At 40.9% G+C, this 24,823-nt stretch overlaps 1 protein-coding gene across 2 annotated transcripts; it reads right to left on the bottom strand.

The window, feature by feature from the left end:
• Positions 1-5,686: 5,686 nt before the first annotated feature.
• Positions 5,687-23,111, bottom strand: nvl (nuclear VCP like). Of its 2 annotated transcripts, none has more exons than XM_079473840.1 (23): positions 22,972-23,111; positions 21,163-21,233; positions 21,035-21,087; positions 20,877-20,964; positions 19,061-19,121; positions 18,794-18,967; positions 18,613-18,715; positions 18,360-18,436; positions 18,155-18,289; positions 17,642-17,743; positions 17,422-17,539; positions 17,196-17,340; positions 16,017-16,200; positions 12,138-12,362; positions 11,939-12,043; positions 11,740-11,802; positions 11,430-11,549; positions 11,256-11,355; positions 11,079-11,185; positions 10,924-11,000; positions 10,759-10,838; positions 10,602-10,675; positions 5,687-6,880 (listed from the first exon to the last, which is right to left on the bottom strand). In XM_079473840.1, the coding sequence occupies exons 1-23, from the start codon at positions 23,026-23,028 to the stop codon at positions 6,836-6,838; spliced, it is 2,364 nt and encodes a 787-aa protein (XP_079329966.1). In that variant the 5' UTR covers positions 23,029-23,111; the 3' UTR covers positions 5,687-6,835. The 2 variants fall into 2 exon arrangements, with proteins under 2 accessions (XP_079329966.1, XP_079329967.1); XM_079473841.1 differs by having other exon boundaries at positions 12,138-12,359.
• Positions 23,112-24,823: the final 1,712 nt, after the last annotated feature.

The following is a 24,823-nucleotide window of genomic DNA, read 5'->3' as shown; positions in this document are numbered from 1 at the left end:
GTGGAGGCTCCATCATGTTATGGGGCTGCATGGCTAGCACAGGTACTGGAAACCTTGTCTAAGTTGAGGGCCACATGAATTCCTCTCAGTTTCAGCAGATTCTTGATGCAGGGGTTGGATTTTCAGCAGGACAATGATCCTAAGCACTGTTCCAAATCCACCAAGGAATTCATGCAGAAGCACAAGTACAATGTTCTGGAATGGCCATCCCAGTCGCCGACCTTAACTTCACTGAAAATGTATGGATTGATTTGAAGCAGGCTGTCTACGCACGGAAGCCAAGAAACCTGACTGAACTGGAGGCATTTGAATGGAGGAATTTGCCAAAATACCACCTGCCAGACTTCAGGGACTTGTCTGTGGATATAGGAGGCGTCTACAGGCTGTTATTGCAGCAAAAGGAGGCTCTACTCAATATTAATGGAGTTATTTCTTTGGGGTGCCCAAATTAATGCACATGCCTATGATTATAAAAATGTTTCTGTCGGACCAATAAAAATGATTTCACTATGGAGATGTTTCTGTTTCCATAAGGTATAACATATGTTAAAATGAAGTCGAGGCTTCAAAAGCTCAGCAAGTGACAAACTGATGCAGTGATTTTCCTAATGGGTGCCCAAACTTTTGTCAAGTTACAATATAGTGATCGGTGACATCGTCACTTTGAGGTAAAATATCTATTGGTTAGATCGGCTCCATGAGATATTATCAAGTCTCGTGTATGATTCAATCGATTGAGTGGGTCCATTGATGATTTGTGTTACTCCAAAAGAATGTAGTAGTTCTGTAAATGCCACTGCCAGTGCATTGTTAGCATTATCTACATTAGTAAGCATTAGTTTTGATTTACCGGTGGGAGGCGTAGTCAAGCGGTGCTTAGCTCCTTTGAGATTTTGTCAGACAGGAGATCCGCTCCGATGCTGCTGGGGTGCAGGTGCTCGGGGCAGAAGAGCCTAGGTCACTCCCAGAACAGATCAAAATTATTAACAAAGAGCAGCTTCTGTTCAATACACCATGACATCAACCATTGATAAAGCGAAAATAGTCTACTGAACTTTTCTTTCCTCGTCGGTAGGTAGGAAGCGGCCCTGATACGAAGATCTTCGCTGTGGGCGATGCGTTGCGTACAGTCTCAATCAGACTCCTGAAGTCTCTCTTCAGGATCTCCAACTGCCACATCCTGACGTCATCAGCCCCTCGTGCAGCACGACAGCTCCGACGTTAGCGTCATCCTTCAGGATCTCCAACTGCCACATCCTGACGTCATCAGCCCCTCGTGCAGCACGACAGCTCTGACGTTAGCGTCATCCTTGGGGATCTCCAACTGCCACATCATGACGTCATTCAGCCCCTCGTGCAGCACGACAGCTCCGACGTTAGCGTCATCCTTCGGGATCTCCAACTGCCACATCCTGACGTCATTCAGCCCCTCGTGCAGCACGACAGCTCCCACGTTAGCGTCATCCTTCAGGATCTCCAACTGCCACATCCTGACGTCATTCAGCCCCTCGTGCAGCACGACAGCTCCGACGTTAGCGTCATCCTTCAGGATCTCCAACTGCCACATCCTGACGTCATTCAGCCCCTCGTGCAGCACGACAGCTCCGACGTTAGCGTCATCCTTCAGGATCTCCAACTGCCACATCCTGACGTCATTCAGCCCCTCGTGCAGCACGACAGCTCCGACGTTAGCGTCATCCTTCAGGATCTCCAACTGCCACATCCTGACGTCATTCAGCCCCTCGTGCAGCACGACAGCTCCGACGTTAGCGTCATCCTTCAGGATCTCCAACTGCCACATCCTGACGTCATTCAGCCCCTCGTGCAGCACGACAGCTCCCACGTTAGCGTCATCCTTCAGGATCTCCAACTGCCACATCCTGACGTCATTCAGCCCCTCGTGCAGCACGACAGCTCCGACGTTAGCGTCATCCTTCAGGATCTCCAACTGCCACATCCTGACGTCATTCAGCCCCTCGTGCAGCACGACAGCTCCGACGTTAGCGTCATCCTTCAGGATCTCCAACTGCCACATCCTGACGTCATTCAGCCCCTCGTGCAGCACGACAGCTCCGACGTTGGCGTCATCCTTCAGGATCTCCAACTGCCACAACCTGACGTCATTCAGCCCCTCGTTCAGCACGACAGCTCCGACGTTAGCGTCATCCTTCAGGATCTCCAACTGCCACATCCTGACGTCATTCAGCCCCTCGTGCAGCACGACAGCTCCGGTGTTAGCGTCATCCTTCAGGATCTCCAACTGCCACATCCTGACGTCATTCAGCCCCTCGTGCAGCACGACAGCTCCGACGTTAGCGTCATCCTTCAGGATCTCCAACTGCCACATCCTGACGTCATTCAGCCCCTCGTGCAGCACGACAGCTCCGACGTTAGCGTCATCCTTCAGGATCTCCAACTGCCACATCCTGACGTCATTCAGCCCCTCGTGCAGCACGACAGCTCCGACGTTGGCGTCATCCTTCAGGATCTCCAACTGCCACAACCTGACGTCATTCAGCCCCTCGTTCAGCACGACAGCTCCGACGTTAGCGTCATCCTTCAGGATCTCCAACTACCACATCCTGACGTCATTCAGCCCCTCGTGCAGCACGACAGCTCCCACGTTAGCGTCATCCTTCAGGATCTCCAACTGCCACATCCTGACGTCATTCAGCCCCTCGTGCAGCACGACAGCTCCGGTGTTAGCGTCATCCTTCAGGATCTCCAACTGCCACATCCTGACGTCATTCAGCCCCTCGTGCAGCACGACAGCTCCGGTGTTAGCGTCATCCTTCAGGATCGCAGGTACCTGCGCAGACACATCAAGAACACGAGCGCCAGGAAAACAATGAGTGCGCACCTTACCTTTAGTGGAGGAAACACGTACGTTCCGGACAATTGAGTCTCTGATGATCACAGCGTTGCTTTCTGTCTCGTAGAGGGTGACAAAGCAGTTACTGGTCAGGATCTCCAAGACCGGTGGCGGCAGTTGAGTCATCGCACCGGTCCTGGCTTGCAGCTTTCTCCATGGGTGTGCCGGTGCAGGAGTGAAGTTCCTTTGGGCTGATCGTGTTCGAATAAAACAGTTTTATTACTCTTCGAACTAGTCATAAAATTCAGTTGATTTATTAGTCTTCAAAATACAGTTATTTTATTTGTCTTCCAAGTAGTCATACATTAACTGCTTAATCTTAAAGCTTTTAATCTTGCCCTAGATTAGAAATTTCCTGTTTCCATGCACTAATAGAGACAGAAAAGTTGTTAAGGGGTTTGAAAACTCTCAGACTAGACTGTGGTGTGAAGCAGTCTACTTATGGAATTGGAAACTCTGATGAATAAATAATTATTCTAGTTAAAGTTATTCTGAACACACACACACACACACAAATATATATATCAATAAACACATATGTAATAAATCTAACCCCTTTAGCTGTCTGCAAACAGACCATTTGCATTTTTTAGCTGCCAGGCACATTCTCGGTTTTATCTTAGATATTCATATTAACATAATTCTCAACATTTGGTAAGGACTGGACTGTAATATTGTGTAATGTCAACAATTGTAAGAATCATTAATATTCTTTCTTTATATTTATTCGATTTTCGCCACTGCCTCCAGAATTCTTTTCCTGACGTCTCTTGTTTCAAGGTTAGTAATTTTAGAGTATTGCTGGTAAATAAAAACTAAAATATAGAGATATTAACAAAATATTTGGAAACCAAGATGCATCAGAAATGATTTTATAATGCTATTGTTAAACTCTTTTTTTTGTCTTTCCAATCTTACAGCTGCAGTAATGAAATGGAGTAAAGATACAACAGAGGAGATAAGAAAACATACTTTAGACCATCATGCACAAGAAATGGAGGGGAGACACATAATAAATATTAATATATTTTTATTTTTTGTTTTTAATGTTACCTTTTACATATGAATACACATTAATACACACTGATTATTAAACACGCATTGGATTGGGCACTACTGGTCTATTTAAACCCCTTGTTTTCATTCATTCTGTCTGGCTGCATTTAGATCCACAACCCTTCATGTCTTGCAACACAAGCACAACCACATGAGACTTCACAATTAATAAAGTTTGAATTGAATGCCAACTTGTGTGCCTCTTTATTTGGCCAGTATAAATAATGTCGACTATATTTGAACTTTCTAGAGACGTCAATAAGACGTTCATTCTGGCTCTTTCGACGTACTTTTGCTCAGTGGGAATACACAATAAAATCATGAGAAGAACGAATTAAGATGAGCCTTTTTGTTTTGCTTTAACACTTTAAACAATAAAATATTTAATACAAATGACGTGCACATTTTCTGTTGGTTGAAATGAATTGAGTTCTTGTTTGGTTCGGTCTCTTTACTGAGCCCTTTAAAGCTTCTCCTAAGGCTCCGCATCTTTTTAAATGATGAGCAGAACCAAACCACCGTCACCTGCAGTGATATACAATACAAACTATTCTAGCACATTTACACTTATTACCATTTCTGTACAAATGTTAGATTCCATCTGTCCCTGCTATTAAGTAATGTATTATCCCTCTGAAATGAATACTCCACATTGTAATTTCTGTGAGTTAAGTCAAAGTATTGGTCAGTAATACAGCTTTTTGAGGAAAATAATCAATAATTGCATGGCAGGCTGATTTAAGATGTGCCCCTACATTTACTGCTTGTGCTCCTAGAATATTCAGTCAAAGTCTGGAGCTCTGAAGCGTGAGGCTACATTCATTTGAAAATGATATTTACGAGAGCTTTAGATTCTTCTTAAGAATGTTTTGTGAATCAGACCCCAGATACTCGGGAAGTTTAAAATCATGTAATGCATAATAAGTAACTGTAATCTGATAACGAGTATGTAGATGCTAGTTTACAAGTACTTGATTGATTGTTGGAGTCTGATTTGGTAATACACATTACATATAATCAATGTATAAGATTTCCTGTAGCTCAGTGGTAAGAGCAGGTGTTAACAATGCCAAGGTCGTGGGTTTGATTCCAGAGGATTACACATACTTAGAAACAAATGTAGAGGTTATAAAGCAATGCAAGTCGCTTTGGATAAAAGCCTCTGCTAAATGCATAAATGTAAATGATGTGTTACTACTCAGCTCTGCATATATGTGCCTGTGTGACTTAACAAGAAAAGTGGTGTCTTTTGTTATGCATTGGCATTGTTAGTATTTATATTATTCATGGCCACTGACACTCGCCTGCATATGAACGACACACATTTAGCAGATGCTTTTATCCAAAGTGACTTACGGAGAGCTCAGGGAGCAATAAGCGATATGTCATAAAAGAGCAATAATACAATAGGTGCTAATACAAAGATACTAGTTTCAACAAAAGCTTGACCACTACCTGCTGAGAGAAGAGAGAGAGGGTCGGTGTACTTTTCTTTCTCATTTATCTGTCCAGTATTCACAGAAGAGATGAGTTTTAAGTCGTTTTTTGAAGGTTGTGAGAGATGTGGTTGACCGGACCGAGTTAAGAAGAAGAAGAAGAGTTGTGAAGGAGAATGAGCTGGAAAGGGATTTAATGCCCTTATGAGAAGACATTACAAGACGCCGCTGGTTAGCTGAACGCAGGGTTCTTGATGGGGTGTAAGGGCCAAATTTAGATTTTGACATTGGTGAGGACATAAATAAAATTGGTCTGCAGAGCCGCATTATCACAAAAGTTTAGTGCAGTTTACTTGATTTATTTAAATGAACACTGAGGAAAACATGTGTAGATCTTAAGTTATTACAAATGCCATCATTTAACATTGGCACTTGAGAAACTGATCTGGATTTCATCAGAAAAGTTCCATTGTACGCAGTAAAAAAATAAAAACTAGAATTTTATATACTGAACATCTATTTATTGTGGTTTATACTGCAGCGCATGGAAGAATTCAAACAAGAGTCCTTATGAATATTAATAAATAAAAACATTACATTGTGATGCATATGAAAATATGGTCAACACCAACACCAAAACATGTGACAAATCTTCTAAATCAATAATCAAGAAAAAGAAACAAATAATAAAGATAAGTATTTAGGCCTGATAGTAATATAACCCTGGTCGGAGTCTGTGTCCTGACTCTTCTGTGTGTTTATTGTTTGTGATGGTTTTCCATGCTTCAGCATCACCGTATGGCCCGTTTGTGTAACAGCAGTGGCTTGTGATGTCAAATGGAATTAGTCGGCCCATTTCTTCGTCAGGTCTAATGTAATGTGGAACGTGGATGGCTTCATAAGAATCTATTCTTTTTGTTCACACCAAATATTCACGGGCAGTGAGAATACGTTTTTCCATTTAGTGTTCATAGCAGAGGCTTCTAGTTTCTGGTGTAGTTGGCAGGATGGGTCCCATTATGCGGAATATTTCTGCATTATCATTTATTTCTTATCAGGATGCATCGTGCTAATTTAACAAAAGCAAAAATGTCCAAACAGAAAATGGTCATAAAACAGACTGATTTGAATAATGTTCACTTGCTTTACCAACCAGTGTTAACTGCAGAATCATTTAAGATCACTCATGACTGAATAACTAGTTGCTGAGAATGGGCTGTAAAAACATTTAGTTCTAAAAGCACGAGTGTGTTATAAGTCATGTGTTTATATAACAGTAACCAGCAATCATCTCTTGTGCAGAAGTCTTACAGATGTTTTATTGCATATACTACCAATCCAGTTTAAATCCTAACTCACGGTGCAGGGCAATGCAGAAAAACAGCACAATGTTATCAATGATGCTCCGCACAGATCAAGATGTCAAAATAAAACGATATCTACAGTGGATATGATGTTTTATCAGCAGTCATCATCTTGTGAGGGACTCTTTCAGTTTTTCATACATTAACTGGTCCTGCAAAGAAAAAATACACAATTTATGTACAGGCTCTTCATCTTCAGGTTTAAAGAACGGTCCCATCCATAGGGACGGAAATTCAAGTGTAATAAAACGTGTTTTATAAGGTTCTCATTTTTAGTTATAATGACTCGCTTCATACATGGATACTTAACAAACCGTTAAGCACTGACACTGAACACAACACAGAGTTCATTATATGAGCGTTTTGACTGTATTATGGACTATAATCCCTGGAAACCAGTGTAGTGGTAAATGCAATATTTATTTAGAAAGAATTATTCAACAGAATAGTGTAAGCAGACGAAATCTCTTCAGGTTATCTGGAGGGTCTGGATTCATTAATAATATCTCCTCAAAGCCGTTGCTGACAGGGTCACTAAACAATCTCAAGTAATGTACTTATAGACTTTCTGCACATTTCACTTCTATCATTGATGCTTCTCCTGTCTGGAGCTAACAGCTTCCCTTCATCACTTCACCATGACCAGGTGAGTCAGATTATATATAATGTAAGTACACCCCTCACATGTTTGTAAATATCTTTTCATGTGACAACACTGAAGAAATGACACTTTACTCCAGTGTAAAGTAGTGAGTGTACAGCTTGTGTAACTGTGTAAGTTTGCTGTTCCCTCAACACACAGCCATTAATGTCTAAACCGCTGGGAACAAAAGTGAGTACAAGCCATTTCCCCTCCCGGTGTCATGTGATTCATCAGTGTAACAAGGTCTCAGGTGTGAATGGGGAGCAGGTGTGTTTAATATGGTGTAATCGCTCTCACTCTCTCATACTGGTCAGGGGATGTTCAACATGGCACCTCATGGCAAAGAGATCTCTGAGGATCTGAAATAAAGAATTGTTGCTCTACATAAAGATGGCATGGGCTGTAAGAAGATTGCCAAGACCCTGAAACTGAGCTACCAAAGAAGTTGAGGACACATGCTCGGCGTCATATCTAGAGTTTGTCTTTGGGAAATAGACGTATGAGTGCTGCCAGCATCCATGCACAGGTTGAAGGGGTGGGGGCTCTGCCTGTCAGTGCTCAGACCATTCGCTGCACACAGCATTAAAGTAGTGTCATATCTTGAGTGTCGTCACATGAAAAGATTTAATAAAAAGTTTACTAAAATGTGATGGGTGTACTCACTTCTGTGAGATACTATAGCTGCAAGCAGCAATGACTGCCCAAGCACCAACGCACCATTGCTACAAGGTGGCTCTCAGAAAACAATCCACATGTTTGATCCAAATCACTCATGTATGCTGTAGATACGAGACACCTCCTGCTTCCTTTTTGGCCATAAACTTGCTACATCACCATGGCAACATTGTTTGAGATTCCCTGTTTGCAACATAGCATCTTGGCCACCAGGTCCATGTCTAAGCTTTGGCCCGTTCCTTATCAACTGTTGAGTGTGCAAAAGTTCATTTACTAATTTGATGAATGTCTGTGTGCGCCTGTGTGTATGTGAGGACGCGACCCCGGGGGTCTGATCACGTGACAGATACATGCATTGCAGAATCAGATTCAGAAACAACACCTCAAACAACGTTATCGCTGTGTTGTTATGAAAAGTGTCAAAAGATTTTCAGGTGGTTTTGAAACTATGGCGAAACAAGGCCATGTCAAGGCGTTTATGAGTAATAAATGGGAAACATGCGTACTTCAATCAATCATGTCTGATGAAAGGAAATTATTGGATGCTACCAACTTGACGTGACGTAAAGGGGAATTACAAATTGCCCTCACTGTAATCTGTCAAAATGACGGAGGTCCTTCAGATTTTGAAGTAACTGGTAAAAAAATCTGTCAATGATGGAGAATCTTTGGTTAACAAGACCTCTGGTGCAAACATGTGTATGCGATAAGAGCACCAAGATCAGGCTTTGTAATGCAAGTGAATAGAGACCCAGTGACCCACAGCAAAGAGCGCATATATCAGTCATAAAAGTAATCCACGCAGCTCCAGGTATACATGTTCAGGGTTATTACACGTCTCATGACCCCAAACAATACATTTGCAAGCAAGCATCAATACTATATTTGGGTGTTTTGGGGGTTCTTAGTATGATTACATGACTTTTAAGTAGAGTTGTGGTCCATTGGTCATGGGAAAAAGCTCACTTGCAATCGGATTTGTTTATATTCTAAACGATGCTGCAATGAAGTAAATGCAGCAAGTAAAAAATGTTTGGAAAGAGTACAAAGGCTTAGATTTACTTACAGCAGCGCAAATGCCTCTGGGCGTAAAAGACCTACTGTGGGTATTTACTAAACACACGCAGTGAAATAGTTATTGCGACTGTAGGTTTTGTGCTGGTCATTGTACTGGTATGTGCGGCTGTATTTAACGCCAAAAAAAGCATGTCTGAAAAACACTGCGCTAATGTGTGCTGCACTTCTTACAGTTCATCTGTAAATATGAAAATCACCACTCTTTACAGTATATGGTATATGCATGGTGATTCTTCTTGTGGTTAAAACCAAGACTGACAACAAATCAGAAATAGAAACGTGTGAACTGCTTTAATGGGCAATAAGCAGTAACATACAGAAGAGCGCAAATAAATGGATTTCAAGTGCCAACACAAAATACAACGTAATGACGTCATGAATCTGTTTGTTAAGCCTGTTAACAGTCACACTCTGATGGTACTCATGACACTTTTCCAAGGTTGGCAGGTCTGGAGTTTATGTTGTTATTTGCACAAATATTTATTTATTCAATTTAAAACTAACTGTATGGTGCTGTTAAGGTGGGTCGGCAACCTTCAAGACAAAAGAGTAGCGTTGCAGGGTTGCATGCGCTGCTTTAGTTAGACTTCAGCTTATTTCTGTGAACGTTTGTTTTTGCAGCGTTTGATGAACAGCCTCAAGAGACCGTCTAGTCTCCACATACAACCTCATGCTAGCCAGACAGGATTTAAACTATGCTGCTAATGACCTAAACACTTAGTTTGAAGTCGAAAAACATACAAAGCACAATGTTTTCTCATCCTTCCAGTTCTAACACACGCATACAGTGTTCGGCGTGTCTCACGTCTGTCAAAGCAGAAATAAAACCGCTGCTCATCTCCGGTCGTGCTCATATGTACATCGCATGCACTTATTTCATCTAATCAAATGAAATATGTGAAAAAGCAAATACATTTACCCAGCAAGGGTGTATGGTTGGGTAAATGTGTGTTTGCTTTTTCAAACATTTCTTGAAGAAATCAGGACACAAGTGGTCAAAATAGACGGATTACAGCAGCAGGTGTAAACAGTTATGTGCGTCTTTCTTCTACTTGTGACCCGATCGACCGAAACTCATCTTAATACCAGACCTAAAGAGAGCCTTATAAAGACTGCAGGGAGCCGCAGCAGGGGGCAGAACAGACACAGGTTGCTGACCCCTATGTTAAGGGTTCAAAACGGATTTACCAAGCATATTTTTTACAGATCACCTGTATCAGATACACCTCACAGATGTGAATATAGACTGCAATTAAATTGCCACATACTCTTGGCCTTTGTCAACAAAACTGGCTAGGATTTTAGTTTTTCAAAAACACATTCTGGATTCAGATGGGCATTAAAATCACTGACCGGAAAATATCTTATGAGGAAACAATTCAACTACAGATTTAGACTGAAATCATGATTATGGTTATTTGTATGTGGACATTAAAGGTGAAGGATTACTACGTTCTGATTCTCTTCTTGTCACTGACCTTCTTAGATACTGATGGTCGCACCTTCTTGAAAGCGTCTTCAAAGTGAACTTTGCTGACCCTAACAGGTGAGGCTGTAACAAACAAAACATGGTTTTCTTGAATGCACTTTGCAGCTGTAATGTTGCTCTGATTGTAATGGGTAACACATGCTTACCTGTGTCTGTTTGAGAGGATAAATGAACTCTTAGAGCATTAACACATGCTTCTCGTACCAAAGCCGACAGATCTGCTCCTCTAAAACACACAATTCAACCTCGTGAGATCAACAAGTTCTTTTAAATCACACACACCACAACTGTTGTCAATAAAGCATTCTTACGTGAAGCTGTCACATCGCGCGTTATGAGCAATTTCCTCTAGATCGACATCTGAGTCCAGACAGGGTTTAGTGCCACCCTAACACAAAAGAATCAGAGTTTATATTAAACAAATGACACCTGCTATAACACCATTGCTAAAAGGTTTGACGGTTACCTTTGTAATAGTGACTAAAATGGCATGTCTGTCTGCAGCGGGTGGTAAACCCACATAAAGAGTTTTGTCCAAGCGTCCAGGTCTGAGCACAGCAGGGTCAATTATATCTAAAGACACCAAGAAAGTCCTTTAGAGACACACAACCGAGGCAAAACATTAAGAAAACTCTTTCCTCACCTGGTCTGTTAGTGGCGGCCAGGATGAAAACCTGCTGGCGATTCTCCAGACCGTCCATCTCTGTGAGCAGTTGATTCACCACTCGAACGCTGGCCCCAGACTGACAGAAAGATGTCAAAATCTCCCCGCAGCGTTACAGTATTACTGCATTTGATATTTAAACACATCCCTCACCTCGTGTTGTGAGCGGCGAGGGCAAAGCGCATCGATCTCATCGAAAAAGATGACACATGGAGCAGAGTTACGAGCCCTCTGGAAGACCTGACGAACAGCCCTCTCGCTCTCACCCACATACTACAACAAATACACAAACAGCATCATCGACCTTCTGCAGTTCAGCTGAAAGGACAGGGTGCTCGCCATCATGGGCACACGACGTGTTTGAATCTTTCACATGTACACATGAATTAAGACGTTGATGCCGTGTACAAACTCTGCTTTCATGGCCTCACATTGGTTTGGTGGTTCATGTGGAGAAACTTACCATATTTAACAGTTCTGGACCCTTGACCGAGATGAAGTTTAAACCAGACTCATTGGCCACAGCCTGTAAAGAGACAAAGATCCTTTCAGATGTCAACACAGAAATAAAGCTAGAAATGCCACAATAACAGAATGAAGCTAAACATCGTTGTAGATCACTCGGATCTAAAGAGAGAATTCTCTTTAAAACACAAACCTACTTTTGCTAACAGCGTCTTGCCACATCCTGGAGGCCCAGCGAGCAGAACTCCAGCGGGGGTGTTGAGACCCAGAGCTCGGAAATGTTCAGGATTATGGATGGGGGCCTGGGAAGAATCCAACAGAAGAGTCAAACACGATCTTATCCATCACCTGTGACAGAACAACTGTACAGTGATATTTCAGAAGCTGAGGTTTTACCATGATGGCCATATTGAGCTCCTCGCGGATGTCCAGCAGAGCTCCCACATCATCCCAGGTGACGCCTGGTACAGTGGCAAAGCCTTCACGTTTGGCAGAAGGCTGGACTGTTGTTAATGCCGCCCTGAAGTCTGACATGAGGACACGAAGTCTAGCTAGCTGCTCTTCAGTCAGAGACTCTGTGTTCTTTAACAAAGATAACAGCTGCTCCAGCTCGCTCTCCTGCTAAAGAAATACACTGAATTATACCGACAAAATCCTCATTTATTTAGCATCAATACTGAATGCATTTGAGACAGTGCCACCATTAGACTGTATGAAGGCCCCTAATTTATCTGTAGCCCATAGAACCCTACATAGGAAAGTTATGAAATTTAGCAGCATTTTTTGTCTCGGGTTACCATGGCAAATTTGGAGGCTGACGCAAAACCTCTAGCGCCACCACCAGTTCAAAGTTACACATACAATTTTGCTTATAACTTCTCAACTGTCCAAAAAAAGCAATCCTTGGGTCAAGGCGAAACACCTTATGATGTCATTTTCCATCATAAAAATGTTATCCGCCATTTTGAAAAAAAAAGATCTCCGTTCTGAACACAATTTGGTACATACATTTACATTAATGCATTTGGCAGACGCTAATTTTACCCAAAGCGACGTACATAGCATTACCCTATAGATTTACACATAGGTATCTGCACACAACCTTGAGTTGTTAATGCAATGCTCTTAACACTGAGATACAGGAAAACCCATAGCATCTAGAGACAATCCTGAAATCAAGTTATTTTACAAAGTCTGATCTATTACCAGGGTTGTTCCTAAATTAATAATTTAAAAAAGATTTATTTGATCATTGAATGGGATTTAGAAGTGATATATGACTCGCTTGTGATGACTGCTGGAAAGAGCAAACATTTTCATTCTGTGTTGCGCAGACCGATCTGCATATAGCGTGAAGTACTGTGGCAACAGACTGTTCCATATGCTTTCAAAAACACACTCGCAGAAAGTTGATTGGTTTGCGCAGTGCCAAATGAAGTTGAACATGCTAGTCTCTGACCGGTCTCTCTCCTGCGTATTAATCAAAAGCAATGAATTAATGCTGGTTGAACCGCTCTTAAAAACTGGTTTCCTATTCTCTGACAAGACAAATTAAGTCTAAAACTAATTATATGACATTGTGTAGTAAATTACTACTATAAACAGAAACCAGTTCTGAAACCACAACAAGTCACAAGTTGCTGTTAGTTACCTGCTGATTTAAAGGTCCGGTCAGTCATATCTAGCGGCAACATTCGAATTGCAACCAACCAACCAACCAACCGCTCACTCCACCCTCGCCATCCCTTTAGAAACACTACGACGGCTGACAGAACATGGCAAATTATTTAATGAGACCTGTGGTGTATGTAGACAGAAATATCTCATTCTAAAGTAATAAAAACATAAGGCTTCACTGTATAAGCTCTTTCTACATATGTATATTTACATTTAGTCATTTAGCAGACGCTTTCATCCAAAGCGACTCACAGAGAGTTCAGGGAGCAATAAGCGATATGTCATACAAGAGCAATAATACAATAAGTGCTAATACAAAGTTACTAGTTTCAACAAAAGCCAGACGAAGTATCCCGGCGCAGATCCAGTGATAGTCCTGTATGCAAACATCAGTGACTTGAATCTGATCCGGGCTTCAACCGGTAGCCAGTGGAGAGAGATGAAAAGGGGTGTCACATGAGCTCTTTTGGTCTGTTGGAAGACGAGGCGTGCTGCTGCGTTTTGAACCAGCTGAAGTGGTTTGATAGCCTTTGCAGGACGACTAGCAAGGAGAACATTGCAGTAGTCCAACCTTGAAATGACCAGGGCCTGGACAAGGAGTTGTAATGCATGGTCAGTGAGATAGGGTCTAACCTCGCAAATGTTAAATAAGGCATATCGGCATGATCACGTTGTCTTTGCAATGTGATCATTTTAAGGACAGCTGTTCATCGAAAATGACTCAGAGGTTCCTGGCTGATTCAGAGGGAGTGATAGTGGAATTGCCAAGCTAGATGTTGAGATCGTGTTGGACCGTGGGGTGTGCTGGAAACACAAGTAGTTCTGTCTTGGCCGGGTTCAGCTGGAGGTGATGCTCTTTCATCCAAGCTGAGATGTCATCTATGCAGGCTGTTTTGCGAGCTGCTACAGTGGTATCGTCTGGGTGAAACAAGATGTAGATCTGGGTGTCATCAGCATAACAGTGATACGAGAAGCTGTGTGCCTGTATGATGGGTCCTAAGGATGTCATGTAGATGGAAAAAAGCAGCGGTCCAAGCACCGATCCCGGAGTATATAATATTGCATTTACATCAATAGATCATTTACACACTGGACCTTTAATTACATTTTATGTGGTAAAAATAAGAACGGTTATTTAATGTAGCAGTCTTAAAGTTATTTTGAGTAAAAATTAGCCAAAACCAATTATTGAGCAAGTACATGAAAGAACGGTGTTTAAAACTGTGTCAGTCCTCTTGCTGGATTCACCACGGAAGGCTTGTAATAATGGTTTGTATTTTGCCCTGTCGGGTCGTCTTTCCCAGAGATCCTTATTTGGTGTCTTTCGTCTATCAGTCATTTCGTCACATTCATACACAGAACGAAGAGGCGCGTGAACACGCTATGCCAGAATAGACTGAAATCCTGAAGCACCCACAAGGTCCTCCTGCTCAAGAAGTCTCGCATGGCTCGTCTGAAGTTTGACAATGAACATCAAATGATTCAGAAAAGGCTTTGGAGAAAGTGCTGTGAGACCAAAATTTACTCCTGTTTTTGGAGGGAGAGAAATGCTGACTATGAAGAACAGCATCTCTACAGAGAAGCTCAGTATTGGAAACATTATGCTTCTGGGCTTTTTCTCTGCTAGGGTACAGGATGACTTCACCTCATTGAGGAGCTGTGGGACGGGTCCATGTACCGTAACATATTGGGCAAGAACCTCCTCCCCTTAACTAGATCACTGAAGATGGGTCGTGGATGTACCTTTAACATGACAAAGACCCAAAACAACCAACGAGTGGCTTAAAAAGAAGCACATTAAATGTCAGAAAAATGTTATGATTATATCAAAATAATGATCAGGTCTGGCAAATGAAAGGAGAGTGAGAATGACAGGGAATATCTGTGAGAGATAATTTCATACCCAATATAAAACTTGAAAGGGGTTTAAAACTAAACAACAACATAACAGGACAAATAAAATGTTTCTTTGCGTGTATGTTGGTCGGTATATTTAAGTGTTGATGACCATTTTTGAACGCAGAAAACCCCTGTTTACCATGGGAAATTCTCTATTGAATGTATGTTTACTTTTTGTGCACATAGCACTGGCGCTAGAGGTGTAAAGTTAATATTTTTGTCCACATACAAGTATTGTAGTTTACTATAGCACTTACTATAGTAAACAGCAGAAAATTTCCTAATACTACAGTGTTTTTAACCCTTACAATTTGCTAAAATACTACAATTCGCTATTGCAAATATGATAGTACACTACGGTATTGTTTATCTTGTATGAAGTGTGTAGCTACTTAATGTTTATCATCAGAGCTAACAGCAGTAAAGACAGACTGTGATAAAAGGAAAAGTAAGCGTGCAGCAGCGGCTCGTCGTCTTCTCTAAAGCAGCTCAACATGGCCTCACCCCATTGTGCATGTTTAAGGAGGCGGAGATTATTCAAATTCTCAAGGTTCATGACGTCAGTAATTTTGCAGACATTGTTTACGCTCATTACACAATAATAACTAAAGAGAAATATTATAAAAAATGTGAAACTAATGTAAAGAAGTAGACTGAAGGCTACAGCGATGTATTTGTGTAGAGGTGTGGTGAATGTACCTGTGCTGAATGCTCGATGTTGCAGGCGTTCTGCTCCAGCAGGATTCTGTTGACTGCCAACATGGCCGCCTCTCGGCACAGAGCCATTAAATCAGCACCCACGTAACCTGGCGTGAGACGCGCCAACTGCCTGAAGTCAAAATCCTCTGACAGCTGGATTTTTCTACACAGCGTCTTCAGAATCCTGAGATAAAGCACAAACTCAAGGTAAATGTTCCAAGTATAACATTGCCAGGATTCATCGGGTTCATTTGTGAAAGAGTGGTTCAGGGAGCCCGAGACATCATTTTCACACATGGTTAGGCCACCACACAGTCCACACCTGAACCCTGTTGAGAATCTTTGGGATGTGCTGGAGAAGACTTTACGCAGCAGGTCCGACCCTCCCATCATCAATATAAGATCTTGGCGAAAAATCTATGCAACTCTGGATGGGAATAAATGTCGGTGATTGTTGCGGACCACCACAATATCAACGCTGGCCGCCACAAACAGATGTCGTGTCGATTCCAGCCTGAGCCTGACAAATAGGACTGGGCTTCAGGACAGTTTGTTAAAACGTGAGATGGGCATCGGGCATTTTTCACGGTGCCATGCTCAACTCCCCCACTTTACTATCCAGACTAGAGCATGCATTCATTGTTATGATGCGAGTGTTTTCAATTAAACAGTAGGTAAAGCATCATTTTAAGTTTGTGTTTTATTATGCTTTATGAGCAATTAACAGAAGGCATTTTCTCCCGCAGTGCAAGCCAATAGGTCTGTGCAACAACAACAAAAATCTCAAATAAACAGACAAAAAAAGTGTGTCAATATATACTTAGACTTTTTTCTAAAGAAACTAATTATAATGAACCATTACAAACAAAAGTAAACTTTTTAATGGCTGCAACAGTTTTAACAGTCTCGTTCACATCATTCATTTAAATCTGTGCTGAACCACAAACAAACTATTTTAAGGGCAGCAACAACCTGTGTGATGCGGAGGTACAATAAAAAACTCGGGCTGAGAATTCTGATAAGCTGTCAGACAACGGCCGGGCTAGAGCCTAAATTTGATGCCTGCGTGAAAACACACTACTTTTCAAGGCTTAAAATTAGGATTTAGTAATTGAAGACTTTTTAAGACCCTGATGCAACCCTGTTATACATCAGATAATGAGCTGGTAAAAAACATACATGAGTCGTGCGTTCTCATCGGGAATCCCCAGACAGATCTCTCGATCAAATCTGCCTGCTCTGCGCAGGGCTGGATCCAAAGAGTCCGGACGGTTGGTGGCTCCAATAACCAACACCTGAGCGGGCTCCTGTAATGAATTCAGGTCTGAAACAAATACAATAATGATGAACGACACACAGTCTAAGTAATGAAGATGATGTGACTGATGTAACCATTAACACACACCATCCATGCAGGTGAGTAACTGCGCAACGATCCGTCTCTCCATATCTTTTGAGGCCATCTCTCTTTTGGGAGTGATGGCATCGATCTCATCCATGAAGAGGATACAGGGAGCGCTGCTCTGGTGGAACAACAACACAGCACACATGAGCCACACAGAGACGTCCATCTTAAATAACAAAATGAATAATCGGATGCATTTAATAAGTGGCGTATTTCTCACTATGGCCTGCTCAAACAGCTCCCGCATTTTCTGTTCTGATTCTCCAGAGACTCCAGACACCAGCTCTGGTGCAGAGACCTTCAGCAACGGCAGACCCGTTTCCTACGGCCACACATGCTCATCAGTATCCTCCGTGTACAGATGATACACTACCGGTCAAAAGCTTTTGGACACTTACTCACCTATGTCTTTATATTTTCTACACATTTTTAAATAAGAAAAAGGCAATGTTATGATTAGAATTTGTGTTCTTGTCATTTTATCAAGCAGCTTCTTGTGGATTTACCCCGAGATGCTTTTAAAACAATAACCTTTATTCTGCGCTTTTATTGGATACTCTTTCTTCATTATTCAGGCAAAGTCATCCATTTCAAAAACATTTGATAGTAAATAGATTAGTTTTGTTATGAAAATGTAAGCATACATGATTTTGTTTGAAATGTTCAGAACCCTTTTTGCCGGTAGTGTACGTATGTATAAGTAATGTTATTCACGTGGCTCAACTCAACTCACCCCAGCCACAGCCTGAGCTAACAGCGTCTTCCCACATCCAGGCGGACCGTGTAGGAGGAATCCACGCGGAGGTACGATTCCAAGCTGCTGGTACACCTCTGGGTGTCTCATGTGAATGAGCAGTTTACACACCTCCTAAAAAAGCAGAATGACACATTCATATGTGGACAGAATAAAGGAATAAATGTGTAGTTTATCTTCGTACCGCTAAAGTGTGCTCGCTGCCACCGAAATCCTCAAACTTCACCGTGGAGTACTGAAGTTCAGTGAACTTCTTTTTGCCTGCAATGAAGTCGACACGTTTATTTCAGTATGTCTGACTAATTGAATTCTCACAAAGACGATAGCCGTTCAGGTGTAATGAAACATGGAGGCATGATAACAAGTGCGTGCTGTAGAGAGTGTTTTTTTCTTATATGCTATTCATTTAGTCCCATTGGTGGAACCTCCTCACTTACTCTTTTTCGCCTGTATGGCAGCGTTCATTTCCGCGTTTTCCTCACGGATTTCCCCATGTTTGGGCTTCTTCACTCTTTTCTTTGATCTCTTTTCGATTGGTTTCTGTAAACACACCACATTGCGATGACATCCAAACGTAAGCATAAAAGGCGATAACCCGTTGAACCTGCTGATATTTACCTCAGTGCCGGTGGAGTCCTCCTCACGCAGATCTATGAAGATGTTCTCCGGCTCGCTGATTCCAGACTTATCAATGAACCAGCCACCGCTGTTACTCTTGAGCGGGGTCGAGCCGCTCGCTGGATTCCCTTTCTGATAGAGCGACACCAGTGAGCTGTTCATGTGATTCGTCTGCTGTTGAAAGAGTCAAAGACAAAGGGGATCATTGAAAACATACTGCTATGCATCTTGACTATGTAACCAAACAGGAAGAGAAAGATGAAATACTTCGTTTTCGCAAATATCCTCCTCACTGTCGGTGGTATCTTCTGTGAAGTGACTGTCATCCCTAAAACACAATTTCATCACAGACCAGGTAGAATACCAGAGAATACATTTCAATAATAAGGAAACTGGAACAGTAATGGTCTGTAATGTTATTGTCACACCCACACCGGAGGGGAAAACAATGCAAGCCTCTTTGTGGCCTTTCTTTTGTCATTTCTGACACGGTGTACAGTAAACGGGCTGAAAGACACAGAACTACGTTTTTATAAGCTGGGAACTCTAAAAGCCAGACTTTAAGGAGACGTGGATACAGTGCAATAAGACGTGAAGCATCAGCAGGAAGAATAGGTCAATGCCGGATCCTTACACACTCAGTGTCTCACGTTACTTGTGCAGAAAACATTTCATCACTGGTAAGTCAAAGATCCTTTTTTAACTATTTTAATTGTTTATATTGTATGCTTGTAAGCTAAGCTCGGAGCGGTAGCATTTTGACAGTACGCAACTAATGTGGATAAAGCAGAAAGTTATGTTTGTGAGTGCCAGAGATGGGCACTCAGAGTTAGTGACTCAGACTTGAGTCGCACTCAAGCTGCATTTTAAAAGACTTCAGACTTGACGTGAAATGACTTGTGAATATTGAATACAGTATTTTATCCTTGACTTACTGATATCATAGGGAAAGAATGTGTATAGCGTTAAATATAACATTTATCATAGAATTGCATTATGAACGTTTCACTGCGTATTCCGTGTAAACCATATGTTCTCACGTTCGGTTTTATTAATGTGTCAGAATCAGGAGCTTCGGGAAGATCGGCCCAATGCAAAGAATGTGGGAAGATAATTTAAGAAACCAGAACGACAACGTCAAACTTTATTAGGCATCTAAGAATGCATACACAAAGGTTAGTCACGTATAGCAAGCTATTATACTGTAATGTGACGGCAAGGGTACTTAGGATATAAAAATGTTTTAATCAATATTTTCGTAGAATGTGAATGTGGCTTTTTCTTAGTGAGTTAGATAGAAGAAAGACATTGGATATTTTTGAAGTGCAATTCTGCTTTCCAGTAGTCACTATTCAGGAGACCTTTACTCAATGTCTAAACCCTCTGAACTTTTATTATTCTGTTAACAGTTAACATCATGTTTTCATATTTCTTCACATGTAGACCTGTGAAAGGCAGACACGTTCAGCTAGAATCTTAGTAGCGTCCCTGGGTTACCAAACTTCATATGATTTTTAAGTATGAGACTTTTTTCAATAAGGCATGAAAGACTTCAGACTTGACTCGTACTCTAGCTGAAAGACTTGTGAACATCTCTGGTGAGTGCTAATATAGCTTTCCAACAGCTTGTTCCACCATAGTTTTAGTTAAAAAAGGACAATATATTAAACATTTGATTTTTGGGGGTCAACAGCTTATGAAAATGTCTGGGTTTTACTGTACACCTTGTCAACTAGCAGTTTTTAAACATTGTTCTGTTTTTGTTACAAGACAGAAATAACAAGGAGACAGCTTCCCCCAATACAGAATGTGACGCTGACGTCACGCTGTGTTGCATGCTGGGTGTCGCGGACATATTTGTAGGTGGAAACGGCTCTTTTCTGCTAGTGGGTTCAGTTCAATGTTGTTCAGATTGACTTGATTTATCCATATTTTCCACCACTTCCAATTCTCTTCACACCACTGTACGCAAAAGCAAGTTGAGAGCCGTAGTAAAACAAAACAATCGCTAGTAAACAACATCTGAAGATGGATCAGATTATGATACGTGGTTCTCTGTCTCTCTATGGAAGAAGTGTCTTACCCATCCTCTCGGCTAAGTCTTGCTCTTTTCACCAAATGTTTGTTTTCCAGGACAGAGATGTCAGACCTGCTGGGTATCGCTGCATGCACTACATTAAAGAACAGGTTTTAAAAACATCGCCTCTACACAAACAGCAAAAAACAGTGAGTAAAACCAACCTTTCTCCACTTGAATCCTGAAAGCCGTCCGGTTCCTCCTGCCATACTCTATCCTGCTCAGATCACAGACACACATCAATCTCAAGCACTTCTGTTGGTGTTTCTGCAAAAGGTCAAACTCATCTTACCTGAACTGCTGTTGAAGGTCAAAGGCCATGGATGACAGATCCACATATGGGTCATTGTGTTCTTTCAGATACTGCAAGAGAGATCAGAAAACGTCATCCAAACAAGCTGCACTCATTTCATCCCGATGTCTTCAAGACTATAATAATAAGCCCACTTTGAGGAGCAAGAAGGCTTGTTTAATAGCCAAAGCTCATTTTAAAACAGGCCTGGATTTTCTTTGTGCAAAATGTAATAACAAGGTGCTGTCATTTGCAATAAAATGTTTCCATTATCTCAGTTTTTGTCTCCATGTTGTGTTTCTCTAATGGTGAGGAAGGCAGAAATGTCTCTTATGAAGCATCCTGACACAAAAATTTCTTTTTTTTGGCAGCCACAAACACCAATTTTTGCTTTATTTGCCCACTGAATGTGATTTATTGCGCAATGAATATTTACCTGAAAAACCGCAGGATGAACGGTTTTAAAAAAACAGGTTTAAAAGGGTTCCACTAACACAACTGACATAAAGTAAACTAATCCTATCCAGCGTGAGGTGTTTTCCGTGTTATCTTCTATCTTTTGCAGTGTCCTAACAGCAGTTTTGAACATGTTCTTCTTAAAGGCAATTCATCGTAGCTTGAAACAACTGATTTGTCAAACACTGAACTCCTACTGTGTGTTTAGGCCATTTAACAAGAATGCTTCAGAAGATTTAATCCACAGTATTTACTGGGGCTGCACAAATCATCAAAAAACTAATCATGCTTACAATAACATAATCGCCAAAAGCCTCAGTATCAGCGGTCCATTTGCCTTCATTTCTGTACGGCATCAAGAACAGTGATGGAACGGAGGCTTTTAATAAAGATCGGTCATCATTTCCTCCCCTCACATCGTTCCAAACCTGTATAAATGTCTTTAATCTTCTAAACACAAAGCAAGATATTTGTCGCCAAACAAATCTCTTCCCCATTTACTGCCATTGTTTTTAAAAGAAATACTCCAGAAGTCAATGAGGGACGAGAGCTTCTCGGTTACTGACATTCTTACAAATATCTTCCTTTGTGTTTAGAAGATCAAAGACATTTGTGTCAACAATCTGAGGGAGGAGTTAATGATGACACGATTTATCCCTTTAAGTGTTTTACAAACAAAACTCCTGGAGCTAGTTATTATTTTACATTATATTTACTTTTGGATGGTTAAAGAATGACAAAAGGTTATAAAACACTTCAAAGCTTCTATATAAAATAAGTTAAAGGAAAATAATACTCACAATCATTAATTGACGATTTGTTTTCATAATCGTGCAGCCCTGCTATTTACAGTTTATGTTTATGACAATGTTATAAAATCATTCAATTTAGAGAGAAGAGAGGTTGTTATCTAGCTGCTAATTTAATTCAATTTAAAGTGGTGAAAATTAATATTTCATGTCAAAATAACCATCAAGTCAATGCAGGCCAGTGGAACAATTAGCGCTTTTTTTGTTAGGAAAGAGGACAGAGTGACAGTTCATATCTGTGTCACATGATTTCATACCCATTATATAACTATAATGTCATTATAACTGAATAAAATGACAAATGAAAAGTTTCAGTGTGTGAATTCGCATTGCAAGAGTGTGTGTGTGTGTGTATGACTGAAGACCAGCGGAAGCTCGCAGTGTTCACAGTAATAATATGATCATGTTCCAGTGTAATAAACACACATATCATAACAAAATAAACACTTACATTCAACGATCATTGAGGACATGTATAGCTTATATAACATGACTACAGCTGATAGTTCCATACATTGGATTAAACACGTGTAAGGTTATTTACCTGCTGGACTCTGTGCTTGAGTTTTTGATCGATATTACATCCAGCGCGGTTCTTCATGATTGATCGCACATGGACGCTGAATTCAACACTCACGAGCTTTCAAACATGTGCACGCGCAAAAGAGCGCCATCTAGCGCACTGGAGACTCGCGTCAGAAGAAGGCGTCTTATTCTTCATCTTTGAGGGTTTAATGGCGTTCCCGCCACCTACTGGTATGGAGTGTGTGTGCAGCGTCTGCTGTTCACGAACAAAGAGTGTAAATGTATATATATATATATTCTAAATCTTAATGATGATCCAACCTGTTTCTTTTAAATAATCTCCCAACAGCATATCGAGTAACACTTCATTTATTTACACACATGTTAAGGCTTGACTAAAATGAAACCTTGCTCTTTCATAGCTTCACATTTTAAATGCACATGCTCTACTGTTTCTTATAATCCACAATTTCCATTTTCATGTTTTCCTATTCTATATAAACAGAAATTTTATTGTGATTAAAACATTATTTCCTCTCTGAACCAATCTTTTCTTTCTTGCCGCTATCTTTCCTGTATCTCAGTGGTAAGAGCATGGCGTTATCAACACAAGGTTGTGTTTTGGATCCCAGGGGATTGCACATATGTATAAATGTATAGGATAATGCATTGTAAATCGCTTTGGATAAAAGCCAAATGCCTTAATGTAAATGTAAATGCATGCATCGAAAAAGCCTACCTTTTCTTCCTTCGTCCCATTCCTTCAGCCATAATTACTTTATTTCATTCGCTATCAACGCTTTTATTTCTGATTTACTTAATGCAACTTCAATGTCTATTTGTGAGTGATTCAGCCAGATGATTAGCCTCCTCGTTTCCTTTCAGACGCATGTGAGAATCCACAGGAAGTTTACCAAAATACCATAATCTCTTATTCTGAAGAGACTGCTCATTGCTTCATAAATGATGTCTTGTCGTGCTAAAGATGTTCCACTTAACAAACTGTTTAGTGCTGACAGGGAATCTGAGCATAGACCTACTGACTTTATTGGACTTTATTTATTTTATCCATTGAAGCGCTAGAAGTATTGCTATTAATTCTGCAGTAAATACAGAAATAAGATCTGCTGTTCTTTTCAATATTTTTATTTGAAAAAGGGGTATATATAGTTCTGCTGCAGTTATCCCATAGTTTGGATCCTTTGAGCCGTCCATGCATATCTGTACTGCTCCATCAAAAGTGTGGTCAATATATTGCTGTATACCTTAACTTTCTAACTCATATGTGTCATTACTATGTTTTACTTTATGAAACTGAGTGTCACCTAAAGGCATTGGATTGGTAAAAGCCAAGGAGGAATTGCAGACTTAGCCACAGTGACGGCAATATGTATGCCACTTAAGCCCCACTTCCTTATGAGCATTTCCAACCAAAGCACGATAACTTTTTATACTCATATTCCCAACAGTCCTTCAACACCATTTTAACTGGATGACTGTCCGAGTGTCCTTTTGTACTCTGCAAACCTCTTTCTACATATGCATTATTACGCCTACTTTTCCACAATGCACCTTCATCAGCATACAATTACCTTATATCAACCAGTGTCAAAATGTCATTAATCATTAGATATAACATTATAGGACTACTTACGCTACCTTGAAGTGTTTAATTCTCAATTTTACTGTATACAGTATATCTGAGAAAATGCTGTACCCACTCTTTCTTGTCTGGTTCTATAGAATAAGAATTCCTAATCCAGTTATACATTCTTCCTTTTATGTCCATATTTTCTAGTTTAATTAAAAGTCTGTCTTTCCACATCATATCATATGCCTTGTCAACATCGAAAAAACCCTGACTAATGCTT

This window comes from Barbatula barbatula (genome assembly GCF_947034865.1).
Source record: "Barbatula barbatula genome assembly, chromosome: 14".
In the NCBI taxonomy this organism is placed as follows: domain Eukaryota; kingdom Metazoa; phylum Chordata; class Actinopteri; order Cypriniformes; family Nemacheilidae; genus Barbatula; species Barbatula barbatula.
This window is presented reverse-complemented; position numbering and strand designations above follow the sequence as displayed.

What these genes read in the sequence shown, in the direction of transcription:
- nvl (XM_079473840.1), bottom strand. Translation starts at nt 23,028, where the DNA reads ATGAAGAACCGCGCTGGATGTAATATCGATCAAAAACTCAAGCACAGA. An exon ending in CAGGATTCAAGTGGAGAAAG is followed by an intron (nt 20,965 to 21,034) that starts GTTGGTTTTACT and finishes TCTTTAATGTAG; the next exon opens with TGCATGCAGCGATACCCAGC. An exon ending in GCGCGATGTGACAGCTTCAC is followed by an intron (nt 10,839 to 10,923) that starts GTAAGAATGCTT and finishes TGTGTGTTTTAG; the next exon opens with AGGAGCAGATCTGTCGGCTT.